Source organism: Carcharhinus amblyrhynchos, chromosome 5 (genome assembly GCF_965287045.1).
Source record: "Carcharhinus amblyrhynchos chromosome 5, sCarAmb.v2.hapA, whole genome shotgun sequence".
Taxonomy (NCBI): Eukaryota; Metazoa; Chordata; class Chondrichthyes; order Carcharhiniformes; family Carcharhinidae; genus Carcharhinus; species Carcharhinus amblyrhynchos.
In genome coordinates, this window is record NC_137328.1 from 30,096,705 (window position 1) to 30,120,231 (window position 23,527).

At 42.2% G+C, this 23,527-nt stretch overlaps 1 protein-coding gene across 4 annotated transcripts in view; it reads left to right on the forward strand.

The window, feature by feature from the left end:
- The first annotated feature begins 14,672 nt into the window (after positions 1 to 14,672).
- ttc39b (tetratricopeptide repeat domain 39B) overlaps positions 14,673 to 23,527 on the forward strand; it is a 199,518-nt gene continuing 190,663 nt past the window's right edge. For 3 of the 4 annotated variants that reach the window (XM_080188564.1, XM_080188563.1, XM_080188565.1), the window contains exon 1: positions 14,682 to 14,807. In XM_080188564.1, the coding sequence (XP_080044690.1) occupies positions 14,775 to 14,807 (33 nt within the window). In that variant the 5' untranslated portion in view covers positions 14,682 to 14,774. Of the gene's footprint in view, positions 14,808 to 23,527 lie in introns of all 4 variants that reach the window. The other variant, XM_080188566.1, reaches the window with a different exon arrangement.

Genomic DNA, 23,527 nt, shown 5'->3' on the forward strand with positions numbered 1-23,527 from the left:
CAAGCAGGCTTTTTCCACTGAGGCTAGTGGAGAAAAAAACTAGAGGACATGGGTTCAGGGTGAAGGGGGAAAAGTTTAAAGGGAATATTAGGGAATGGTTCTTCCAGATGAGCTGCCAGATGAAGTGGTAAATGCGGGCTCACTTTTAACATTTTTAAAAAAAAACTTGGACAGGTACATGGATGAGAGGGGTGTGGAGGGATATGGTCCAGGTGCAGGTCAGTGGGACTAGGCAGAAAAATGGTTCAGCACAGCCAAGAAGGGCCAAAAGGCCTGTTTCTGCACTGTAGTGTTCTATGGTTCTATTGCAGCAGTGATCTGTTCAAGTAGGGTAATCAGCTAATCACGAAATATTCTGAGAGACAGCAAGCCAGGAAATAAAAACCACGAAATCTCTACTTTTGTTTTAAATTTTACAGACTTATGACATTCTGCAAATATAAAATTACTCTTTCAGGGCCAGTGAGCATTTTAGCAGTAATGAATGCTTTGTTAAAAACCCGATTACACTTAATTACCAATGAATAACTTTTTCAAAGGTTTGTACGGTGAGACTAAATGTTAAGTATGTGAGTTATTAGTTTAATAGTTTCTAATCATAATTGGGGTAAGTGTTGGGTAATCCAGAGAGCCAGGGCAATGTTCTGGGGAACCAGGTTCAAATCCCATCAATAAAAATCTGGAATTGAAAATAAAGTCCAATGATAGCCATGAAATCATTGTTGATTGTGATAAAAATCCATCTGGTTCACTAAATGAAGGAAATCTGCCACCCTTAGCTGGTCTGACCTACATGTGACTCCAGATCCACTCTTAAATGCCCCCTAGAATGGACAAGCAAACCAATCACTTGAAGGGATGGGCAATAAGTGCTGACCTACCCAGCAATGCCCGTATCCCATGAATGAATAAAAAAATTGATTGATTGGTCTCAACGACAAATTCAAATTGATTGGTCGCAATGACACACCTTCTGTAGAAACAAAGAATTGCAGACAGCAACTTCCAGATCCCTTTGTGTAACTGGCTACCTGCAGATTCCAGAAGCTGTTGTCAGTTTGCTAGTATTTAAGCCAATACTTTTGATGAACTACTTACACTCCATATATGGGTGTAGTACCAGTACTTGCGTTTACACTCAAACAACTGTCTTCTGTTCACCTACACAGACTGAAGACTGTGTACGAAGTAAATGTTTCCGTAGCAACTACATTGCTACCAATGCTGTAAGAACAGAATTAATCAATTATACGCTATAAATTTTTTTTTGCAGCTTTTATGATGTCGCTACATGCTGCATCACACTGATGCCTGGTAATCTATCTCACTTCTTGACCTATTTTCAATTTTTAAAAGTTTTATTTATATTTCTATTCATATGCAGCAATAAATGGAAAATATATTAAAAGAGTATTAAATAGGAAAGCTATTTGGTTAATAAATCTGAAATTGTAAAGAAGTTTGTGACTTTGCTGACAGCATGGTATTAATCAGGGCCACTTATTGTTTAATTATTTCATTGATTGCTTTACAGTGATTGTCTCAAGATATCTTATTGCAGGATCAAAACACTTAGATTATTTGATCTGGCTATTAGCATATGCCTTTAGATTATTTATTTCTACACTTTAGGTAAATGGTTCTATATTTTGTTTCCCCTAAAAAAGGAAAAAATAGGAGTTGATTTTAGAATGATGTTTTTCATTATTGATGTCAGACAGTTTTGGGCATAGTTTAAAAATGAGGTCTCCTATTTAAGACGGAAATAAGGAGGAATTTCTTCTCTTAGAGGGTCATTAGCCTCCAGAATTTTCTTCACAGAGTGCAGTGGAGGCTGGGGTTATTGCTGAGTTAGACACATTTTTGATCTACAAAGGAGTCAAATGTTGTGGGGGAACAGGTAGGAAAGTTGAGTTAATCGCACAATCAGATCAGCCATGATCTTAAAGAATGGCAGAGCGGGCTTGATGGGCTGAATGATCTTATTCCAACCACAACATACAGGGAGATATTATTCATCCTGGACCATAAGAAAAACAAACAGCAAAACACTGGAATATTGGAGATCTGAAATGAAAGCAAAGTACTGGTAAAACTGGGTTCCAATGAGAGTCATATCTGACTCAAAATGTTAACTTTGTTTCTTTCGCTCCATAGGTGCAATCATACCTGCTGAGTTTTTCCAGCACTTTGATGAAAAATAATTCCCTAACTTTAAAAACTTTCTGTCATCATTGTATTGTTATAGACAGGAGAGAAACAGTCGACCTGCACTGATCTCCTCTCCTCTGTAAGGAGAAAGTGTTTGAATTCGTTTTGAAAAGAATAGGCAGGTGATAATGTGTTAGGTTTTTTGTGATCCAACTTTACTAATAATCCACAGCAAATCTGAGTTAGGATTAACTCTGAGGTTAGTTTATTTTACATCTTTACATCTTGGAAAAAGGAATGTTGGCAGCAACCCACTCGCATACACGTGTGTACACACACATGCACATGCACACAGTCAAGTAGGTGGTGCAGGGGCAGGCATATAAAGAATTGGGATTTTATAATACAAGGACCACAGGAAAATTAATATTAGTTCACGCGACTTCCAGAGTCCATAATTGGGGTTCAATGAAAAATTCTTTCATGTAGGCATTTGAGTTCAGCTGGGGAGTTGTAGCATTCACCCTACAGTGGGGATGATCCCATAAGATGAAGTAGGTATTTGCAGAGATTGAGAGAGAATAGATCCAATTAGTAGCTCTGACGAAGGGTCATCCAGACTCAAAACATTGGCTCTATTCTCTCTCCACAAATGCTGTCAGATCTGCTGAGTTTTTCCAGCATTCTCTGTTTTTGTCACTGATTTCTGCATTTGCAGTATTTTGTCTTAATGCAGAGATTAGTTGATCATGTAGGCAATGGTGCAAAATCTTCCAGCAGAGCCAGGCTACATGGCCAAGTTACTACTGAGTTTGGAGGAGCCTGCTTCTTGGCTCATCAGTTCAATACTAGAACAGCAGATTGACTGTGATTTGATTTGATTTATTGTTGTCATAAATATTGGGATACAGTTAAAAGTATTGTTTCTTGCATACTGTACAGAAGGAACATATTGCTTGTAGAGTACGTAGGGGAGGAGGAGAGGGTGCAGAATATAGCGTTACAGTCATCACAGAATCCCTACAGTACAGAAGGAGGCCATTTGGCCTATTGGTCTGCACCAACCACAATCCCACCCAGACTCTATCCTATAACCCCACGTATTTTCCCTTGCTAGTCCCCCTAACATAAGAAGCAATTTAAATGGCAAATCCACTTAACCCACACATCTTTGGACAGAACTAGGTTGTAGAGAAAAATCAGCTTAATATATAGTTTTATTAACATGGCAATGAAGTTACTATGAAAATCCTGTAGTTGACACACTCTGGTGCCTGTTTGGGTACACTGTGGAAGAACTTAGTATGGCCAATGCACCTCACCAGCACGTCTTTAAGAGTGTGAGAGAAAACTGAAGTACCTGGAGGAAATCCACGCAGACGTGGGGAGAATGTGCAGACTCCACACAGACAGTGATCCAAGCCGAGAATCAAACTTGGGTCGCCTGGTGCTATGAGGCAGGAATATGACCCAATGGTCGGTCCATTCAAAAGTCTGACGGCAGCAGGGAAGAAGTTTTTCTTGAACTAATTGGTACATGATCCCAGACTTTTGCATTTTTTTAGGCTCAAAGCTGCAATATTGAAACTGTTCAGAGACCAGAGGGTTGAATCATATGGCATGGCTAATTGCAGCATAACAATTGGCTTCTGTGTTCCTGGTCAGGATTCCATTGTTCCTCCTTAAGAGAGATAAATTGGCTATTAGTATCTCTTCCAGTTTTGATCTTTCTCTTTTGTGAGGGAGAGTTTGTTTGCACTTCCTCTGTTTTTGTTGATTACAAAGAATTTGTATAGTGAAGTGTAAAATTATAGAAGCTGAAAAAAATAATTATTTTATTCTTGAAACTACTGGGGATAGCTCCCTGACAGAGGGCGTACCCTGTGATCAGGTGATTGTAACAGTCATCTTAGTTTTCATCATTCAGCAGAAAAAGTAATTTAAAACAATAAGAATAAAGTTTTAAATATACAATGGTGGGTTTCTTTTCATGTCGTTGAAACCAACAACATAAATACATCTTCATTTGCATATACAAATTTTGTTTAGTTGTGCTCCTTACTGAGACTTTTATCTCATTTATTCATGCTTAGATTGATGCCAATGTCATTGCATTCGTAAAGACTCATAGCACCAGCACATTATGACTGAAGTTAGTATTACAAAGAACAAAGAAAATTACAGCACAGAAACAGGCCCTTTGGCCCTCCAAGCCTTCACTGCCCATGCTGCTCCACAGAACTAAATCTCTCTGCCCTTCCAGGGCCCATATCCTTCCATTCCCATCCTATTCATGTATTTGTCAATTTGCCCCTTAAAAGTCACTATCGTATTTGCTTCCACTACCTCTCCTGGCAGCGAGTTCCAGGCACCCACCACCCTCTGTTTAAAAAATCTGCCTCTTACATCTCCTTTAAACCTTGCCCCCTGCATCTTAAACCTATGCCCCCTAGTAATTGACACTTCCACCCTGGGAAAAAGCTTCTGACTATCCACTCTGTCCATGCAGATGCAGGTTGTATATGCAGCAATTCACAAAATTTAATTTGACAGCATTTCCTCCTACTATGGGCTGAATCACCAAAAAGAAAAAGCACCAATGATGTCATGGGAATGCCATCACTTCCAAATTTCCATCCAATTCATACATCATCCCAATTTGGACATTAATTCCCATATCTTTATAGCCACAAGGACAATAGACTGTTATGGTTTTGGTCATGGTCCAGGCATTAGCCATATGGAATTAATCAGATTGGCAATGTAATGCTGAAGCTTGTTGATAGCTTCACATGTCTAGGCTCACAATCACCAGTAATTTGTCACCTGATGCAGAATCAACACATGAATTGCAAAAGCTGCAGCTGTTATCTAAGCTGGGTAAAATTGTGGAACAGCAACAGCCTGACCAAGAACAGTAAACTGTAAGTCTACTAAGCCTGTGCCCTTTGTGCACTAATTTATAGAGGTGAGTAAGTTTGTTCAAATCCTTTCCAGCAGCACTAACAAACTGTCCCATGATTCGGTGGCTCAGCGGTTAGCACTGTTGCGTTGCAGCGCTAGGAACCTGGGTTCAATTCAGCCTTGGGTGACTGTGGGGAGTTTGCACATACTCCACATGTCTGCATGGGTTTCCTCTGGGTGCTTTGGTTTCCTCCCACACTCCAAAGATGTGTGGGTTAGGTTGATTGGCCATGGTAAACTGCCCCTTAGTGTTAGGGGGACACTAAGATGATTGGCTTCCAACCTTGTGCCGTACATGACTCCAGTCAAGACTGGCGCAACCATTAGGAAAACTAGGTGGTTGGCTCGAGTGGCAAAATTTGGGGTGGTGGGTGGGGGATGTGCATGGCAAAGAACTGAATGAACTATTCATGAAATTACATAAGTAAAGAAATAGGTTTCAGCATTGGGAATGAAAGGTGTAGATCTACTAATGTACATCCAAATATACTGATGTATATATAAATTTCAATGCATTTATATTGCAGTCTTTCCTATTCTGTTCATGTGTTTTAAAAATTTGTACATTTGTTAATTTCTGTTCATGTGATGTTTAACAATTATTGATGTGTAAATTGTGCATTAATCATAATCTAGTAATTATTGCAGGAAGACAGAAGACATCATGTGAGCCATATTATACATGACTTGTATTACTTCTAGTACATATTTTGTGAAAGGTACAGAACAATGAGAATATATAATTAGAGTCATGATATCCTTTTTCGTGCAAAATAAATCTGTAATTATGAATGCAGAATGTTTATTCACACAAATGCACAAATTTAATTTTTGAAAATTCATTGGGGGGGGACGCTGTGGGTGGAATTGGAATTAGATTAGTGTCAGGGGGATTAGCTAGGGTAAATACAATGAGGGTATGGGGATAGGGCCTGGGTGGAATTGTGGTCAGTGTAGACCAGTACAGCAGTAAAGAATAATGTTGGCCTCCTTCTGCATTGTAGAGACTCTATGATTTTGATTCCAGTTCTGTGGAGGTGCAATTTTTCTGGCCTCTCCACCTTCACAAGAATGGGTTGCAAAGTTCTAATACAGATAGGAAAACCTAATACAGATAGGGAATATAGAGTAAATGGCAGAACCCTTAGGAGTATTGATAGGCAAAGGGATCTGGGTGTACAGGTACACAAGTCAATGAAAGTGGTAATGCAGGTGGAGAAGGTAGTCAAGAAGGCATACGGCATGCTTGCCTTCATCAGCCAGGGTACTGAGTTTAAAAATTGGCAAGTTATATTGACGCTTTTTGGAACCTTAGTGAGGCCGCACTTAGAATATACTGTTCCATTCTGGTCGCTACACTACCAGAAGAATATGGAGGTTTTGGAGAGGGTACAGAAAAGATTTACCAGGATGTTGCCTGGTGTGGAGGGCATTAGCTATGAGGAGAGTTGGAGAAACTTGGTTTGTTCTCACTGGAGCGACGGAGGTTGAGAAGAGACCTGATAGAAGTCTACAAGGTTATGAGACGCATGGACAGAATGGATAGTCAGAAGCTTTTTCTCAAGTGGAAGAATCAATTACTAGGGGGTATAGGTTTAAGGTGTGAAGGCAAAGTTTAAAAGAGATGTATGAGGCAGATTTTTTACACAGAGAGTGGTGGGTGCCTGGAACTCGTTGCCAGGGGAGAAAGTGGAAGTGAATACAGTAGTGACTTTTAAGGGGCATCTGGACAAGTACATGAATGAGATGGGAATAGAGGGAAATGGTCCCTGGAAGCGTAGGGGGTTTTAGTTAAGTCGGGCAGCATAGTCGGTGCAGGCTTGGAGGGCCAAAGGGCCTGTTCCTGTACTGTAATTTTCTTTGTTCTTTGTTCCAAGAAGCCCTCTCTCTTGCAAAGCATTCGTCTGCTGCATGCTCCTCTTCTATACTCATCAGATGTAGCACTGAGAATGATCCAGAGATTACTCCAGAGGCTGAGCCCAGGACACTGTCCTGAGGAACGCCTGCAGTGTTAGATCTAGGACATCTAAAACTCTTGCACTGGCCCTACTCCCAGTGGAGCCAATGGGGAGATTTCCCCCCCTTGTAATTAGTTTCTACAGGGGCCCTTAATGCCACTTTCGGTCAAAATACTATCTTGATGTCAAGGTCAGTCATTCTCATCTCACTTTTGAAATTCAGCACTTATGCTTATGTTTAGACCAAGAACATAATAAGATATGGAGCTGAATGGAACTGGAGAAACCCAAACTTAACATCTGTGATTTGGTTATTGTAGGTAAATGCTGCTTAAATAGCATGGCTGACAGTACTTTGCTGATGATTGAATACATGTTGGAAAGGTAGGTGGCTGGATTGGATTTGACTTGCACACATGGGCAATTCTCCACTTTTTTCAGGTAGATACCTATTTTGTAGCTGCACTGGAACAATGTAGCTACATACAGCATATGTTCTGGTGCACAAGACTACAGCAGTACAGCGGACATGTTGCCAGCCAGCCTTATGTTGTATCCAGAATGCTTAGTTGTTGATGTGAAGTAAATCAAATTGGCTTAAGACTTGGATCTGTTAGAGTGGGAACATCCAGAGGAGGCAGAAAATGTAGCAAAATCACTGTCCTTTCAATAGTTCTGCCTGAAGATGGTGTCAAATGATTCAGGCTCATCTTTTGTACTCACGTGCTGGGCTTTGTGATTAATGAGGATGGGATTGTTTTTGGAGTCTCCTGTTAGTTGTTTAATTGTCCACCACAATTCAGAATTAGATGTGGCAGAACAGCAAAATTTTGGTCTGAATGTTGGTTGTGTGATCACCTCCCATTTTTGTGCTACTTCTACAATTTAATACAGTCTGAACAGAACCTTGTCTTGTAGCTTCTCCACAGTGGCACCTCATTTTTACATATGCCTGGTGTTGTTTCTGACGTACACTTTTACAATCCTCAATGAGCCAGGATTAGTTGCCTGACTTGATGGCAATGGGAGATGGATAGTGAGTTTATAGATATTGTGGAATACTCTTCTTCTCCTGCAGGTGGCCCACAATGCCTCATAGATACCTGGTTTTGATCTACTGGATCTGTTCTGAATCTAACCCATTTAGCATGCTGATAGTGCACAGAACTCAAACTTCAAAGTCCTTTGGGATTCGGCCAGCTCAGTCAATAATTTACTTCTGAGCCACTTGGTAATGGACATTGAATTTTAGTGCTCTTGCTATCTTTAGTGCAGTTCAATGGAGGAGTATTAGTTGATCCACAATAGTAATCAGTTGATAGTTTCCTTGCTCATGTTTGAATTAACGCCATGAAAAACAATGGAGTCCAGAATGTTAATGACTCCTAGGATTTTTCCCTGCCAATTGTACGCCCGCCCTACTGGTGGATAGAACAGGGATGGTGATGGAGGAGATGTAAGTTTATGGGACAGATCGCTAAATATTTTTAAGACGCGGGTTGATGGGTTTTTGATAAGCGAGGGGATTAAGGGTTATGGGGAGAGGGCGGGAATGTGGAACTGAGCCACGACAGATCAGCCATGATCTTATTGAATGGCGGGGCAGGCTCGAAGGGCTAGATGGCCTACTCCTGCTCCTATTTCTTATGTTCTCATGTTCTTATGATTTCCCAATAATGGTACAAGGACCACAAGGCTGTGCTCCTGCTCCCAGCTTACAAGCAAAAGCTGAAGCGGAAGAATCCATCAAAGAAAGTCATGCAATGTTGGTCTGAGGAATTGGATGATCTCTTACAGGACTGCTTAAAGTCAAAGAACAAAGAACAAAGAAAATTACAGCACAGGAACAGGGCCTATGGCCCTCCAAGGCTGCACCAACCATATTGCCTGATTGAACTAAAAGCCCCTACCGTTCTGGGGACCATATCCCTCTATTCCCATTCTATTCATGTATTTGTCAAGATGCCCCTTAAAAGTCACTATCATTTCTGCTTCCAATACCTTTCCCAGCAGTGAGTTCCAGGCACCCACCACCCTCTAAAAAAACTTGCCTTGTACATCTCTTTTAAATCTTGCCTCTCGCACCTTAAACACATGCCCCCTAGTAATTGACGCTTCCACCCTGGGAAAAATCTTCTGACTATCTACTGTCAGTGGACTGGTCAGTATTTAAAAAACTCGGTAACCAGTCTGAATGATGTTTGCCACTGTAGTAACTGACTTCTTTTGTAAGTGTGTAGAAGACTGTGTGCCAAAGAAGCAAATCCTAACTAGAAACCATGGATGAACAGGGATAATCACTGCTTGCTGAAGTCTAAGTCTGATGCGCTCAACTCACGCGAATCTGACTTATAGAAGAAATTATGTGGAGATGCCGGCGTCGGATTGGGGTAAACACAGTAAGTCTCGCAACACCAGATTAAAGTCCAACAGGTTTATTTGGTAGCAAAAGCCACTAGCTTTTGGAGCATTGCTCCTTCGTCAGGTAATGGGAGTTCTGTTCAGAAACAGGGCATATAAAGTCACAAACTCAATTTGCAGAATAATGATTGGAATGCGAGTCTTTGCAGCTAATCAAGTCTTAAAGGTACAGACAACGTGAGTGGAGAGACCATTAAGCACAGGTTAAAGATAGTCTCGAGGTAGGACAGTTAGTGAGATTTTGCAAGTCCAGGCAAGTCGTCGGGGGTGGGGGGGGCGGGGGGAAATGGGGGCGCGTTACACATAGTGTGACATGAACCCAAGATCCCAGTTGAGGCTGTCCTCATGTTTGTGGAACTTGGCTATCAGTCTCCGCTCAGCATTCTGCGCTGTCATGTGTTGTCAAGTCGCCTTGGAGAACGCTTACCTGAAGATCGGAGGCCGAAAGCCCATGACTGCTGAAGTGTTTCCCAACAGGAAGAGAACACTCTTGCCTGGTGATTGTTGAGCAGTGTTCATTCATCTGTTGCTGTGGCGTCTGCATAGTCTTCCCAATGTACCATCCTCGGGACATCCTTCCTGCAGCGTATCAGGTAGACAATGTTGGCCAAGTTGCAAGAGTATGTGTCGTGTACCTGGTGGATGGTGTTCTCATGTGAGATGATGGCATCCATGTCGATGATCCAGCACGTCTTGCACAGGTTGCTGTGGCAGGGTTGTATGGTGCCGTGGTCACTGTTCTCCTGAAGGCTGGGTAGTTTGCTGCGGACAATGGTCTGTTTGAGGTTGTGCAGTTGTTTGAAGGCAAGGAGTGTAGGTGTGGGGATGGCCTTGACGGCATGTTCGTCTTCATCAATGACATGTTGAAGGCTCCGGAAGAGATGTCATAGCTTCTCTGCTCCGGGGAAGTACTGGACGATGACAGGTACTCTGTCCACCCTGTCCTGTGTTTGTCTTCTGAGGAGGTTGGTGCGGTGAGGACAGCCTCAACTGGGATCTTGGGTCCATGTCACACTACCTGTAACCCACACGACTTGCCTTGAATTGCAAAATCTCACTAACTATCCTACCAGGAGACAATACACATCTCTTTAATCTGTGCTTAATGCTCTCTCCACCCACATTGTCTGTACCTTTAAGACTTGATTAACTGCAAAGACTCGTATTCCAATCATAGAACAACATAGAACATAGAACACTACAGCACAAACAGGCCCTTCGGCCCACGAGTTGCGCCGATCACATCAACACCTATCTATAACCCCCAATCCCATAAAACCCCATATACTCTCCAGAAGTCTTTTAAAAGACCCCAGCGAGTTCGCCTCCACCACCACTGACGGCAGCCGATTCCATTCACTCACCACCCTCTGAGTGAAAAACTTACCCCTAACATCACTTCTGTACTTTCCTCCCCGCACCTTAAACCTGTGTCCTCTCGTAGCGACCATTTCAACCCGGGGAAATAGCCTCTGAGAATCCACCCTATCTATTCCTCTCAACATCTTATAGACCTCTATCAGGTCGCCTCTCAACCTACGTCTCTCCAGGGAAAAGAGACCCAGTTCCCTCAACCTAACTTCATAAGGCATGCCTCCCAGTCCAGGCAACATCCTTGTAAATCTCCTCTGTACCATTAATCTATAATCATTATTCTATAAATTGGGTTTGTGTCTTTACATGCCCTGTTTGTGAACAGAACTCCTACTCACCTGACGAAGGAGCAGCGCTCCGAAAGCTAATGGCGTTTGCTACCAAATAAACCTGCTGGACTTTAACCTGGTGTTGTGAGACCTCTTACTGTCGATACAAGAAAGCCAGATATGATCAAAGGAGATCCATCAAAGATGCCAGAAGACAGTAGTAAACTACTGCCCCAGGCCAGCCACATAGACTATACTCCTTATACATCAATGACTGTGTGGCCAAATTCCCCTCCAACTCAATTTTCAAGTTTGCTGATGACATCACTGTAGTGGGTCGCATCTCAAACAACGATGAGACAGTATAGGAATCAGACAAAGAATCTGGTGAACTGGTGCAATGACAATAATCTCTACCTCAATGTCAACAAAATGAAGGGGATTGTCATCAATTTCAGGAAGCGTGGTGGAGAACATGCCCCTGTCTACATCAATGGGGATGAAGTGGAAAGGGTTGAGAGCTTCAAGTTTTTAGGTGTCCAGATCACCAACCTGTCATGGTCCCCCCATGCTGACACTATAGTTAAGAAAGCCCACTTTTTCAGAAGACGAGGAAATTTGGCATGTCAGCTATGACTCTCATCAGCTTTTACAGATGCACCATAGAAAGTATTCTTTCAGGTTCTATCACAGATAGGTATGGCTCCTGCTCTCCCCAAGACTGCAAGAAACTATAAAAAGTTGTGAATGTAGCCCAATCCATCATGCAAATCAATCTCCCATCCATTGACTCTGTCTACACTTCCCACTGCCTCAAAAGCAGCCAGAATAATTAAGGACCCCCCCCAAATCCCAGACATACTCTCTTCCACCTTCTGCCGTCGGGAAAAAGATACAAAAGTCTGAGGTCACGTTCAATTGACTCAAGAACAGCTTCTTCCCTGCTGCCATCAGACTTTTGAATGAACCTACCTTGCATTAAGTTGATCTTTCTCTACACCCTAGCTATGACTGTAACACTACATTGTGCATTCCCTCCTTTTTTCTTTCTCTACAAATGGTGTGCCTTGTCTGTATTGCAAGTAAAAATATCTTTCACTGTATCCTAATACATATGACGATAATCAATCAAACCAAAATTAAACAGTCTGCAGCCAAGGGGAATATGTATGGTTTACTGGACTGGGCATTTCTTTGTCATATCTAACTGATGCCCAAGTCCATGCTAGGTAGCCCATCTGGTTTTATTATGCCTTTTTTAGTAGTTTAATAGAAGAGAATGGCTTGCTAGACAATTGCAGAGGGCATTTAAGGATCAATCACATTGTACTGGGTCTGGAGTTACATAAAGACCAGACTGTATAAGGACAGCAGGTAGAAAGCAAGCCCTGAACGGGAACCCCAAAGTCTTCCTCACTGTGTCTCTGATTGAGTCCACTCACCCAGAAGTTGTACTGCGTCAGGTCCAAATGTTTGAATTTTGGTGTATTTGGCATTATAAATTGATGGAACATCTGTGTTTAAGTTTAGTTGCTCCATTGCTTGCACAATTTTGACTATCCCATTGACAAATTGCCATCCATAAGGTGGACAGATGCCACATTAGAAAATGAGGAACAGGAGCAGAAGGCTACCTTGCAGCCTGATAAGCCTGCTCCACCATTCAATAAGATCATGGCTGATTTTGTGCTTCAACATCTCTTCCTTGCCTACACCCTATATTGTTTGATTTCCTGAGAGACCAAAATTCTGTCGATTTTAGCCTTAAATATATTCAATAATGCTATATCCACAATGCTCTGGAGTAGAGAATTCCAAAGATTCATAACCCTTTGAGTGAAGAAATGTTTCTTGATTGACCCGATATCCTGAAACTTTGCTCCCTAGTTCTAAACTCCTCAATCAGGGGAAACAACCTCAGTCCCTATCATCCACTTCACGATCACCTTTCATTCTTCAAAACTCCGTAGAATATAGGTCCAATTTACTCAGCTCCTCATCATAATTCTTTATCCCAGAGACCAATCTAGTGAGCTTTTACTGTACTGCTTCTAATGCAGATATATCCTTCCTGAAATGCAGTATTCCAGATATGACCTCACCAAAGCCTTTTACAATTGTAGCAAAATTTAGTTTATTCATGTTTATTTAATAAATCAAATCAAATTGAAGTTCTCCACAACTTTTGCATGACCTTTGTTACATGCTCTAATAACTTATTGTTTAATGCACCATCCAACTAGTGTTAAGGAGTTTATAAACTACTCATAGAGATCTGGTTGTGCAGGGAATAGTGTCCCTGCCTTTGGTCCAGAAGTTCTGGTTTTAATCCCACTCTGCTACTTGATGGCCCAAGAAGGTGCATTCATTATGCAGTTAACCAGATTGTGTGGCAACTTGTAAACCCTTCCACCATGTGTCAACAACAGGAGGTAAGAATGGGATAAATCCCTGGTCAGTCCTGTGATGGAAAGAAACTGGAGCATTGACCATTATGATTTGCAGCTCCAGGCTACACTTGGTATGTAAAAGTGCATCTTGTCGCAGCAAACTGGGGACTCCTTGTGGGACTCAGTTGGATAGATGGCCAGTGCAGCAGATTGGTACCAACAGCACGGGTTCAATTCCTGTTCTAGCTGGAGTGGCTTTGGCATTTGTCTCCTTGCCCGATCTAAGATGCCACTGTGGATTGGACATGCCTTTGGGTAGGAAACTGAGAAGAATATATCCCCACCAATGTTTTCTCACCCTTGCAATCCTAATCTCCACCCATGCTGATTCTACTTCCTGATTTTCTGATCCAAGATCCTTTCTCACTGATATCATTACGTCACTATTTATTATTAGGGCCATTCCCTCTTATATAGATGCCTGGACCTGTTATGACATATGATATATGTCTATGTCATACGTCCTACGTAATCAACATGAACGTTCTATAATGTTGTTTAATGTGCCTTTATCTTGTTTGATTTCAGGGAAATAATTTGTAGTATGTTTATGGTAAAGTAACCCTCCCCCCACCCCACCACCACCAAATTATAAAAACACTATTGGGAAGCAACAGGCAAAACTTTTGTGAAATTATTAAATTCTTAGGAAAATCCAACAGATTCATGGGTCATCGTTTTTATTCCATTTTTAAATTTAAAATTACTAACTGCTTTTACAAGATTTGAACTCACATTTGCTAACTATTAGCCCTCTAAACGCTAAACAATTCCGCTGCCGCTTTCACTGAGTCGCTAAAAAAGATAGAGATTTGTCTTAAAATAAAAACAAAAGATGCTGGATAAACTCAGCAGGTCTGAGTTTATCTATCTTCAGATAATTGTTAGGAAAATCCAACTGAGACTTGCCTGTTATAACTACAAATATCTAAGTCGGTGTACAAAATGATCTCAGCGTTGTACCTGGCGGACAGGTGTCTGCTCCCTCTCCAGCTTTGTGGAAGGAGGAGTCTGCTCAGATGATTAACAGAGGACTTGCTCTCCTTTCGCTTTCTAGTGACACAGCGGCTGGATCCATCCGGCGGAAAGACCACGACACAGGGAAGCGCTTCGTTCTCAGTTCTGCCGGCCGGTGCCAGTGACAGAAACTTTCTACAGGGTCGCTCGCCCTGCTTGTTGTGGAGATCATGGCCAACCACACAGAAAGCGAGCCTGACGAGGTAAATTCTCCGACCTAATATTTGTGTTGTGTGGTGTGGGGTGGGTGGGGGGGAGATATTTGATCTTAAATTGCATGTGTTTTTGTCTCGGGTTTTGTGACACTGATTCCAACGCGGGAGAGGGATTAAATATGCTGCAGGAGAGGTTTTGGTGAGTCAGGTTAAAATATGAAGTATTTTCTTTATATATGTGTTAAACTGGCTGCTCGTGGAAGGTCTTTCACCCATTTTGTTACTCGGGTGCCCACGGGCTGTGTTGCGCAACCTAATCCTATGAAGTCCAGTATTTTTAAGCCTCGTAACCTTTCTTCCCTTTTCGCCAAAGCACATTCACGACTTTTATTGTACATTTTTGGAGATCAGACATCTTGTTACTGTTGCCATCCATGTTGTCTCCAGGTAGTGACGCACCCCCCCCCCCCGTTACTGTATATTAACCTCACTCTTTCTCTTTTTCTCTTGTGAAGCATTATTTACAATGTGTTTGCTTACGTTATGTGTATAGCCCCTTCCGTTTTAGTGTTACTGAGAGGACACTGGACAGCAGTATGTTTGCAGCTCGTAGAGCGCAGTGTTAAATCTGGTGATGGTTTTTTTTTAACCAGGGCCTTTTCTTTCATTCCCTAATCATTTGTCCCAACTCATCCCCTAGTCTGAGGGTAGAAGCTCTCAGGAGCAGTCCCAAACGCTGCAGGTTTGTCCAAGGTTTACCTGTCGGTCTGCCTCTTCAGAGTTCAACGCTGCGCCTTAGCTTGCTGCACGAGAGAGTTAGGAAAATTCAAGGACGTAGTTTTTTGAAATAACAAATGCAAAAGAAATCAGAGGGCAACCATATGAAACCAAACCTTGGAGATGATGGGCATATTTTGTGTAGGAAATACAATTTGTCCACGGCAAGGCTCTCCAAGTAGCACTGTGTATTTTTTAAGGATAGATTTTGGCCAGTATTCTGAGGAGTAACTGCAGTGTCTTCCAAACAGTGCCGTGGGATCTTTTAGGTTTCACCTGAGAGGACTGACGTGCCCTTGTCATAACATCTCTTTCGCAAACAGCTTCTCTGAGGGTGCAGCGTTCTCTTAGTACTGAAATGTTAGCCGAGACTGTGTTTCATCAGAAGCTCTGATGAACTGTTAACACCTGAAGTATAATCTTGTTCCATACTCGCCAGATATGAGGGAGATTATCTGAATTTCTGCCCTGGCCGGATGGATTGCTTGAGAAAATAGGTGGGTTGAAGTATCTGCCTGCAAAGGAATCCACGTATTTAAATAAATGGAAATAAACTAGGTGAGATTCTTTGAGGGTGTAATCTCTGACCTTGTGATTTGCCATATTGCCTGAGCTTAGTTGATCCAGCGTTACGGAGCGTCGAGCTGAAAAATCCTTCCTTTTTACTTTTAAGAATACGTTTGGCATTCAACCTGTCCATCAAATTTGACAAAAAATTGCATTGAAGATCTATATATATATTTTTAATCTCTTGTTTATTTCCTTTCCCTTCCCAAACCTTTCCTTTTCATTTGCCAAGTCTTTAGAACATGTAGAGAATAAAGTGGGTTTTCCAATACAGCCAACATGTTGGAAATATATATCTGTGTTATAAGATATCCTTGAATTATGCAGGCACTATTTACTAAAATGTGGGATTGAAAGTTTTGTTAATGATTGCACTACGCAATCAGGTCTGCAAGGTGCTAGCCCAATGTATGAAGCAAGTGAAGCTGACTGGGTTAATGCTATGCAAATTTAAGCCCATTTGTATTTTTTAAATAAGCTTTTAGAAGGATTAGTCTTTTCTTTACATAAACTGATAATTATAATATATTTTGTAATAGTGTGTGTATAATCTATGTTCATTTCAGCTAAGTAAACCTGCATATAGAACCATACTAAAGTTACAGCACAGAAAAGGCCATTTGGCCCAACTTGTCTATGCTGGCCTGAGGACATCCAGGTGCCCTTTCTGATCCTACCTTCCTGCACCGGGCCTAGAGCCCTGTATCTTACAGCACTTAAGGCGTAGATCCAGGTACTTTTAAAAGAGTTTAGGGTCTCTGCCTCCACCTCCAACTCAGGCAGTGAATTCCAGACACCCACTACCTTCTGCGTAAAGATTTCTCCCTCATGTTCCCTCTACACCTTCTACACCTTCCACACCTTCTACCACTTGTCTTGAATATATATCATGCATAATTGTCATTACAACATGTCTGATTTTTTTAAAAAATGTATTTTTAATGCAATTTTTGCTGAACAAATGTGAGGTAAAATTTAGTGACTTGACTCATTAGAGTTCAGTAAATGTGTAATTTGCTACACATTAGTTAATTTACATTGAGGCAGTCAACCAAATATTTAAAGCTGACAGTTTATTGTCATGCTTAACTGTCTTTTTCAATGTGCTATTTATAATAGTCGGTTAACTCAGTTGGTTGGACAGCTGGTTTGTGATGCAGAATAATGCCAATAGTATGGGTTCAATTCCTGTACCAGCTGAGGTTATCATGAAGGCCCACCTATTCAACCTTGCTCCTTGCCTGAGGTGTGGTGATGCTCTGGTTAAAATCACCACCAGTCAGCTCCTTCTCCCTCTCTCTCAAAGGGAAGAGCAGCTTATGCTCATCTAGGACTATGGCAACTTTATTTTTTGACCTATAATGATAAATTAGTGTTAGTCATATAGGATAGGGCACAGATTGTAAGCTGTTCCAATATATGCTGAGTGATTGAAATCCTGAAAAACTTTTAAGAGTTAAGGTTAGTGAATTATTAATGCCACCTGAACATATTTATTCACTTCAAACTAAGAATTTTTTTTCCAAATGCAATAAAAGATATCATGATAAATAGTTGATGTCTTAATCAGATTAAATGATTCTAATTGTTGTGGTATTAGGTTTTATCTCAATCCTCAGTACATTGGCTTATTTATAATGCAAACTGTTGTTTCTCATTTTCTGTTTTTTTTCAAATCTCTATATAGTCCCTTTGTGGATTCATAGATGCCTTCTGCACTCTCTCCAAGGCACTGACATTTTTCCTGAAGTTTGATTTCCAGAATTGAACATAATTGACTTGTTGAATTTCAAAATAAGATTCAGAGATACCCCACCTTTCTGCTTTTTCTTCCTCCAATAGGGAGATATGATGGGCGATTGTCCCCAAATAATTCTAAGTGTTGAATTCAAGTTAAAAACTGGAGTAAGTCAAGCTGGCTTTTTCAAAATGAATCTCTCACACTCTGTGCACTAGCGTAAACCAAAAGGTGGGTGGGTGGGTGGGGCTTATTCCAACTGAAGAGTTGGCAGCATAACGCTGAGCAGGCCAGTACGCATGTGTTGATCTGTCAGTGCCAAGATTGCTGCATGTCCAGTGGTCCTGCACTGCTGGCCTCCCGATCAATTGTTGGCCAGCCCCACGACCCCCCCATTGCTGCCCCACCGATGTCCCCATGGCCCAACTGCTGACACTCTGGACATGTCTGGACCAGGCTCGACGGACACCTCTGACCCCACCGATTGCCCCACCCTCTTGGCACTGCCCAATGCCTGGTGGGCATCTCCTTCATCCCTGACCTCCTGGAGGACATCGATGGCCTCCTTTACTTCAGTGGGTCAGGCCGTCAGCTCCCAGCAAGTGGGAAACTATTGTAAACTATGCTGTGGTGAAACACTCCTGGACGTGGGAGAGGAGGGTGGGGGTAGGGGTAGATCCCAGCGGGCCTGGAGACGTCAATCCAGGGCTCGCTAATAAGATTATAAAGTGTATTACAGTGAGTATCAGCGTAATTTATTCAGCTCTGCATAGGTTTTTTTCATGGAGCTGATGATGCCGGAAATCTGGCGCCCCGAACTCGCACAGGCTGTGGCCCCCAGTGGGGAGCCCACTAAACAGCCTCCGCTTAAGTCTCCCGGTCCGCTGCGCTGTTAAAGCAGTGCAACGGGCTGGGAGAATCACTCCCATGGAATCTGGCATGCTACCTAGCTGAAATTAGGAACTTAGGAACTTGAGGCCTTTGTTGAGACGAAGTACCACTGGATACAGATCAGAATAGGAACCATGGTTCTCTTCCTCAGCTAACTTGAACTAACTTACGAGGTGCAGGAGCACACTAGATGGTTCATTTATCCTAGTGTTGCCTAAACTATTTTCCAATGTAACTCAATGTTAGCACTATAAAATTTATGTGAACTCAGATGCCAACAAAAACAACACAGCATAGTAATACAATTATGATCTGCATATTCTGGATCAATGCATAACACATAATAAACATATGAACTCTGTTTTTAAAGTAGTGTAAAAATGTTATTTTATTTATCACCAGTCTGTAACTTCATTTGAGTCACTGCAGTTCATGGACCTTTGCCAGGAGGCACGCTCATTCAGCTTTACTTGTCCAGAGCAACAACACACACAGATTCCCTAAAGGCCATCTTGATAGCATTGATTTTAATGTGAGGCGATTCAAATAAAATTTAGTTTTCTACTGAGAATTTCGAATGACACAAAGTCATATTTGTAGTTTCATAACAGTGGTGAGTAACCTGTAGCCCATCTGTTTCTGAGTATGGCCTACGAGACATTTTGTCGACTGTTGTTTGCGTGCAGGGTTGCCACATTCTGCTTTTTTCCATCCACATAGTTTTTTTCCTGTAGGTACAACTGAAGTTATACACGCATAAAGGAAGAGCATGTGAAGTGAGCATATTGACAATGAAAGTTGCACACTTCTTCTCCTTCTGTTCAAGTATAAGTATCTGTTTTGTTTTTACCATTTGACGTTGATAGTTCTATTAATATAGGAATGATTTAGCATTTTCTATAACTCATTATGGGGTGTTCAGTGTGTATTAAATGTATTCAGTTTTATTCAAGGCTTATGGTTTGTGAACAAGCCTGATTTCAAACTTGCAGCCCACTAAGATCTAAGAGGGCCTTGGTTGTCCATCACAGCACCAAAGGCTGCAATTTCACTGTGATTTCTGCTATACACAATTTGGCTTTAAAATAAAATGGACTTAATTTGCAGCTTGTCTGAAGTTCCTTCTCCCAATGCTTCTGGATTGGGAGTGCTTCAGAAGAGGCACAGAACATAATATGCGACTGTTTGTCATCACTGAGGTTTCATCCAAGTCTTCATATTCCCAGGTGACAGAAGACTATGTGAAGTCCCTCCCAATGCCCCAACCCCCCCCATATAATTAGCCCCTGGCCTCTCTTCAATTGCAGACAAATACATACACAGTAATCAAAATTTCAGTGGGGGAGCATTCTGGCTGTATTTTGTATGTTTTAAGTTACTTGTGGTTAAGGATAAAAGTAGTGCTGGGTGAATGTTCTAAATTGGGGGAAGGCTAACTATGAGGAACTGGGAATTTAGATTGGGGTGGTTGTTTGAGGGTAAATCCACATCCATCATGTGGGAATCATTTAAGGCCAGTTGATTTAAAGTTTAGGACTGGCATGTTCCTGTGTGAATGAAGGATAAGGATGGCAAGATTCAGGAACCTTGGATGACAAGAGAATTGTGAGCTTAGTTAAAAAGAGAAAGGAGATATATGTAAGGTTTCGAAAACTGAAGACAGACAGAACCCTCAAAGAATTTAAAGAAAGCAGGAAAGAAGTTAAACAAAGAGTTTGGAGTGCTAAAAGGACCGTAAAGTGTCCTTAGCAAACAGGATTAAGGAAAATCCCAAGGCATTTTATTATAAGGAGCAAGAGGATAATTAGGGAAAAGGTAGGTTCACTCAAGGACAGGAGGAATTAATTCATGGAGCTGGAGAAAATGGATGAGGTCTTTAACAAAATTTCTGGGGTCTTGTACGAAATCTTTGTATCTTCTTTAGTCACAGGAGAGGTTCCAGAAGACCAGGGAATAGGCAGTGTTGTTCCTATGTTTAAAATGGGCAGTAGGAATAATCTGGGAAATTACAGGCCAGAGAGCCTTCCATTAGTGGTCGGGAAATTATTGGAGAGGATTCTTAGGCAATTGGAAAAATATGGACTTATTAGCAATAGGCAGCATGGCTTTGTGCAGGGGAAGTTGTGTTTCGCAAACTTGGTTGAGTTTTTGAGGAAGTGACAAAGATGATTGATGGCACAGTGGCTGCCTCACAGTGCCAGGGACCTGGGTTCAATTCTAGCCTTGAGTGACTGTTTGTGTGGAGTTTGCACATTCTCCCTGTGTCTGCACAGGTTTTCTGTGCAGGTTAGGTGAATTGCCCTTAGTGTCAGGGAGATTAGCTGGGTAAATACGTGGGGTTATGGGGAATAGGGTGTGGATGGGATTGTTGTCAGTGCAGACTCGATGGGTTGAATGGCCTCCTTCTGTATTGTAGGGAAAATCATAGAAATCATAGAACCCTACAGTGCAGAAAGAAGCCCCTTGGCCCATCGAGACTGCACTGAACACAATCCCACCCAGGCCGTACCCCCATATCCCTACATATTATACCCACTAATCCCTCTAACCAATACATCCCTAGATACTAAGAGGCAATTTCTTAGCATGGCCAATCAACCTAACCCCCACATCTTTGGACTGTGGGAGGAAACTGGAATACCCGGAGGAAACCCACGCAGACACGAGGAGAATGTGCAAACTCCAACACAGACAGTGACCCGATCTGGGAATCGAACCCAGGACCCTGGAGCTGTGAAGCAGCAGAGCTAACCACTGTGCTACCATGCCGCCCTATGATTCTATGAGAGCAGGGCAGTGGATGTGTTCTACATGGACTTTAGCAAGAGCTTTGACAAGGCCCCTCATGGCAGGCTGATACTGAATGTCAATTACTAGGGGACAAATGTTTAAGATAAAAGGGGGAAAGTTTAAAGGAGATGTGAGAGGCAAGTTTTTTTTAGAGGGTGGTAAGTGCTTTGAATATACTGCTAGAGGAGGTGGCAGAAGCAGATACAATAGCAATGTTTAAGAGGCATCTTGACAGATACATGAATAGGCAGGGAATGCAAGGATATGGACTGCATAGAGGCAAAAGATCTTTAGTTTACATGGGCGTCATGTGTTTGCGCATGCTTGGTGGGCTGCGAAGGGCCTGTGCCTGTGCTGTACTGTTCTTTGCTAGTGGCAGCTCCGACAGTTTGAGCCTGAGCCTGTGTGTGGCTCTTTCCCTGCAGACAATTTTTAAAAATTCTCTTGGCGAAGAAGAGAAAAGCCCCAAGTTGGAGAAATGAGTCAGGAAAGGGCAAAGCCTGGTGCAATCTGGATCTTGTTGTGGGGCAAAGCCTTGAAGGAAAGAGAGTTCATAAACTCAGGTGGTATTTCTGTGATTCAATTGGGATTGCTACTGTTTCCATACAGACTTGTTCAAATAAAAGTTATGATAATTGATCAGTTGTATTTGATATTTGGCTGTACTCTGTCTGAAAAATGGTTCACGCTGCAGTTAGACAGGAATATTCAGCAACAATCTCTTCAAGCTATTTAGCTTCAATGTTCTGTTCCCAGTCACTGATGGAAGACTAATTAGTATATTATAATAAAGAAGCATGCAAGCTCTGGTGGTAAAATTACATTAGTTTATTGTTAACATTTGGGTATTCTATTACGCAGTGTGAAACTTGGCAACATTTACTCAAACAGCAGCCATCGTGATTATGTATTAACAATTGTTACATGGTCACTTCCTATGGTAACTAAACATGCCAAATTCCACTTTGCTGTAATAGATTTTGTGATTTTTTTTCACCAGTAAATAGGGGAAGCCATTCTGTTTATAATTGTGCCTATTGATTTGTAATGAGTGAACGTAACAAATTATACTTTTATTGGATGGCATTATGTAATGTTCACATGTTTTTGGACCATAATGTTTGATTCTGCTCACTCGTCCATGGGGCACAAATGGCTTTTGCTGGAACTGACTGAACATTGCAAGTGACCATGTCTGTAGTAAGTGCAGGTTGCTGGAGGAGCTCCAGCTCAGGGTAAATGAGCTGGCCTCTGAGCTACAGTCACTGAGGCTCATCAGGGGGAGAGAGGGTGCCATTGTCAATGGGGTGCAAGTGACTAACTCTAAGGGTCAGGGACAAGAGGGGGCTGCTGGGAGGAGGAAGGGGGGTGAGGAGCGGAGGCCTCAGCCTCTTAATCTGCATAACAGGTTTGAGGTTCTTGCTTCCAGGCTGGACGAGAATGAGGCAGGTGAGGTTGGTGAGCAAACTGCACACGGTACAGTGCTGCAGCAGGACATAGGCAAAGAGAGGGGGAAAAGGAACGTAGTAGTAATTGGGGATAGTGGGGTGAAGGGTATTGACACTGTCCTTTGTCACAATGACAAAGTGCACAGAAGGGTGTGTTGTCTGCCTGGTGCTCGGGTACAGGATGTTGCAGCTGGGCTGCAGAGGAATCTGGAGTGGGAGGGTGAGAACCCGGTTGTTGTAGTACATGTGGGTGCCGGCGACGTAGGCAAAGTGCGGACTGAGGATCTGGGGAGGGAGTATGAGAAGCTGGGAATGGAATTAAAAAGTAGAACCGACAAGGTGGTCGTCTCTGGGCTACTGCCTGAACCGAGTGCAGATGGGCGTAGGGTTGACAGGATAAAGGAAGTGAATGGGTGGCTCAGGGATTGGTGTGGGAGGAATGGGTTCGAATTTATGGGGCATTGGCACCAGTATTGGGGTAGGTGGGACTTGTTCGGGCGGGATGGGGTTGGTCTGAACCGTGCTGGGACCAGAGTGCTGGCGAATCGAGTAAAGAG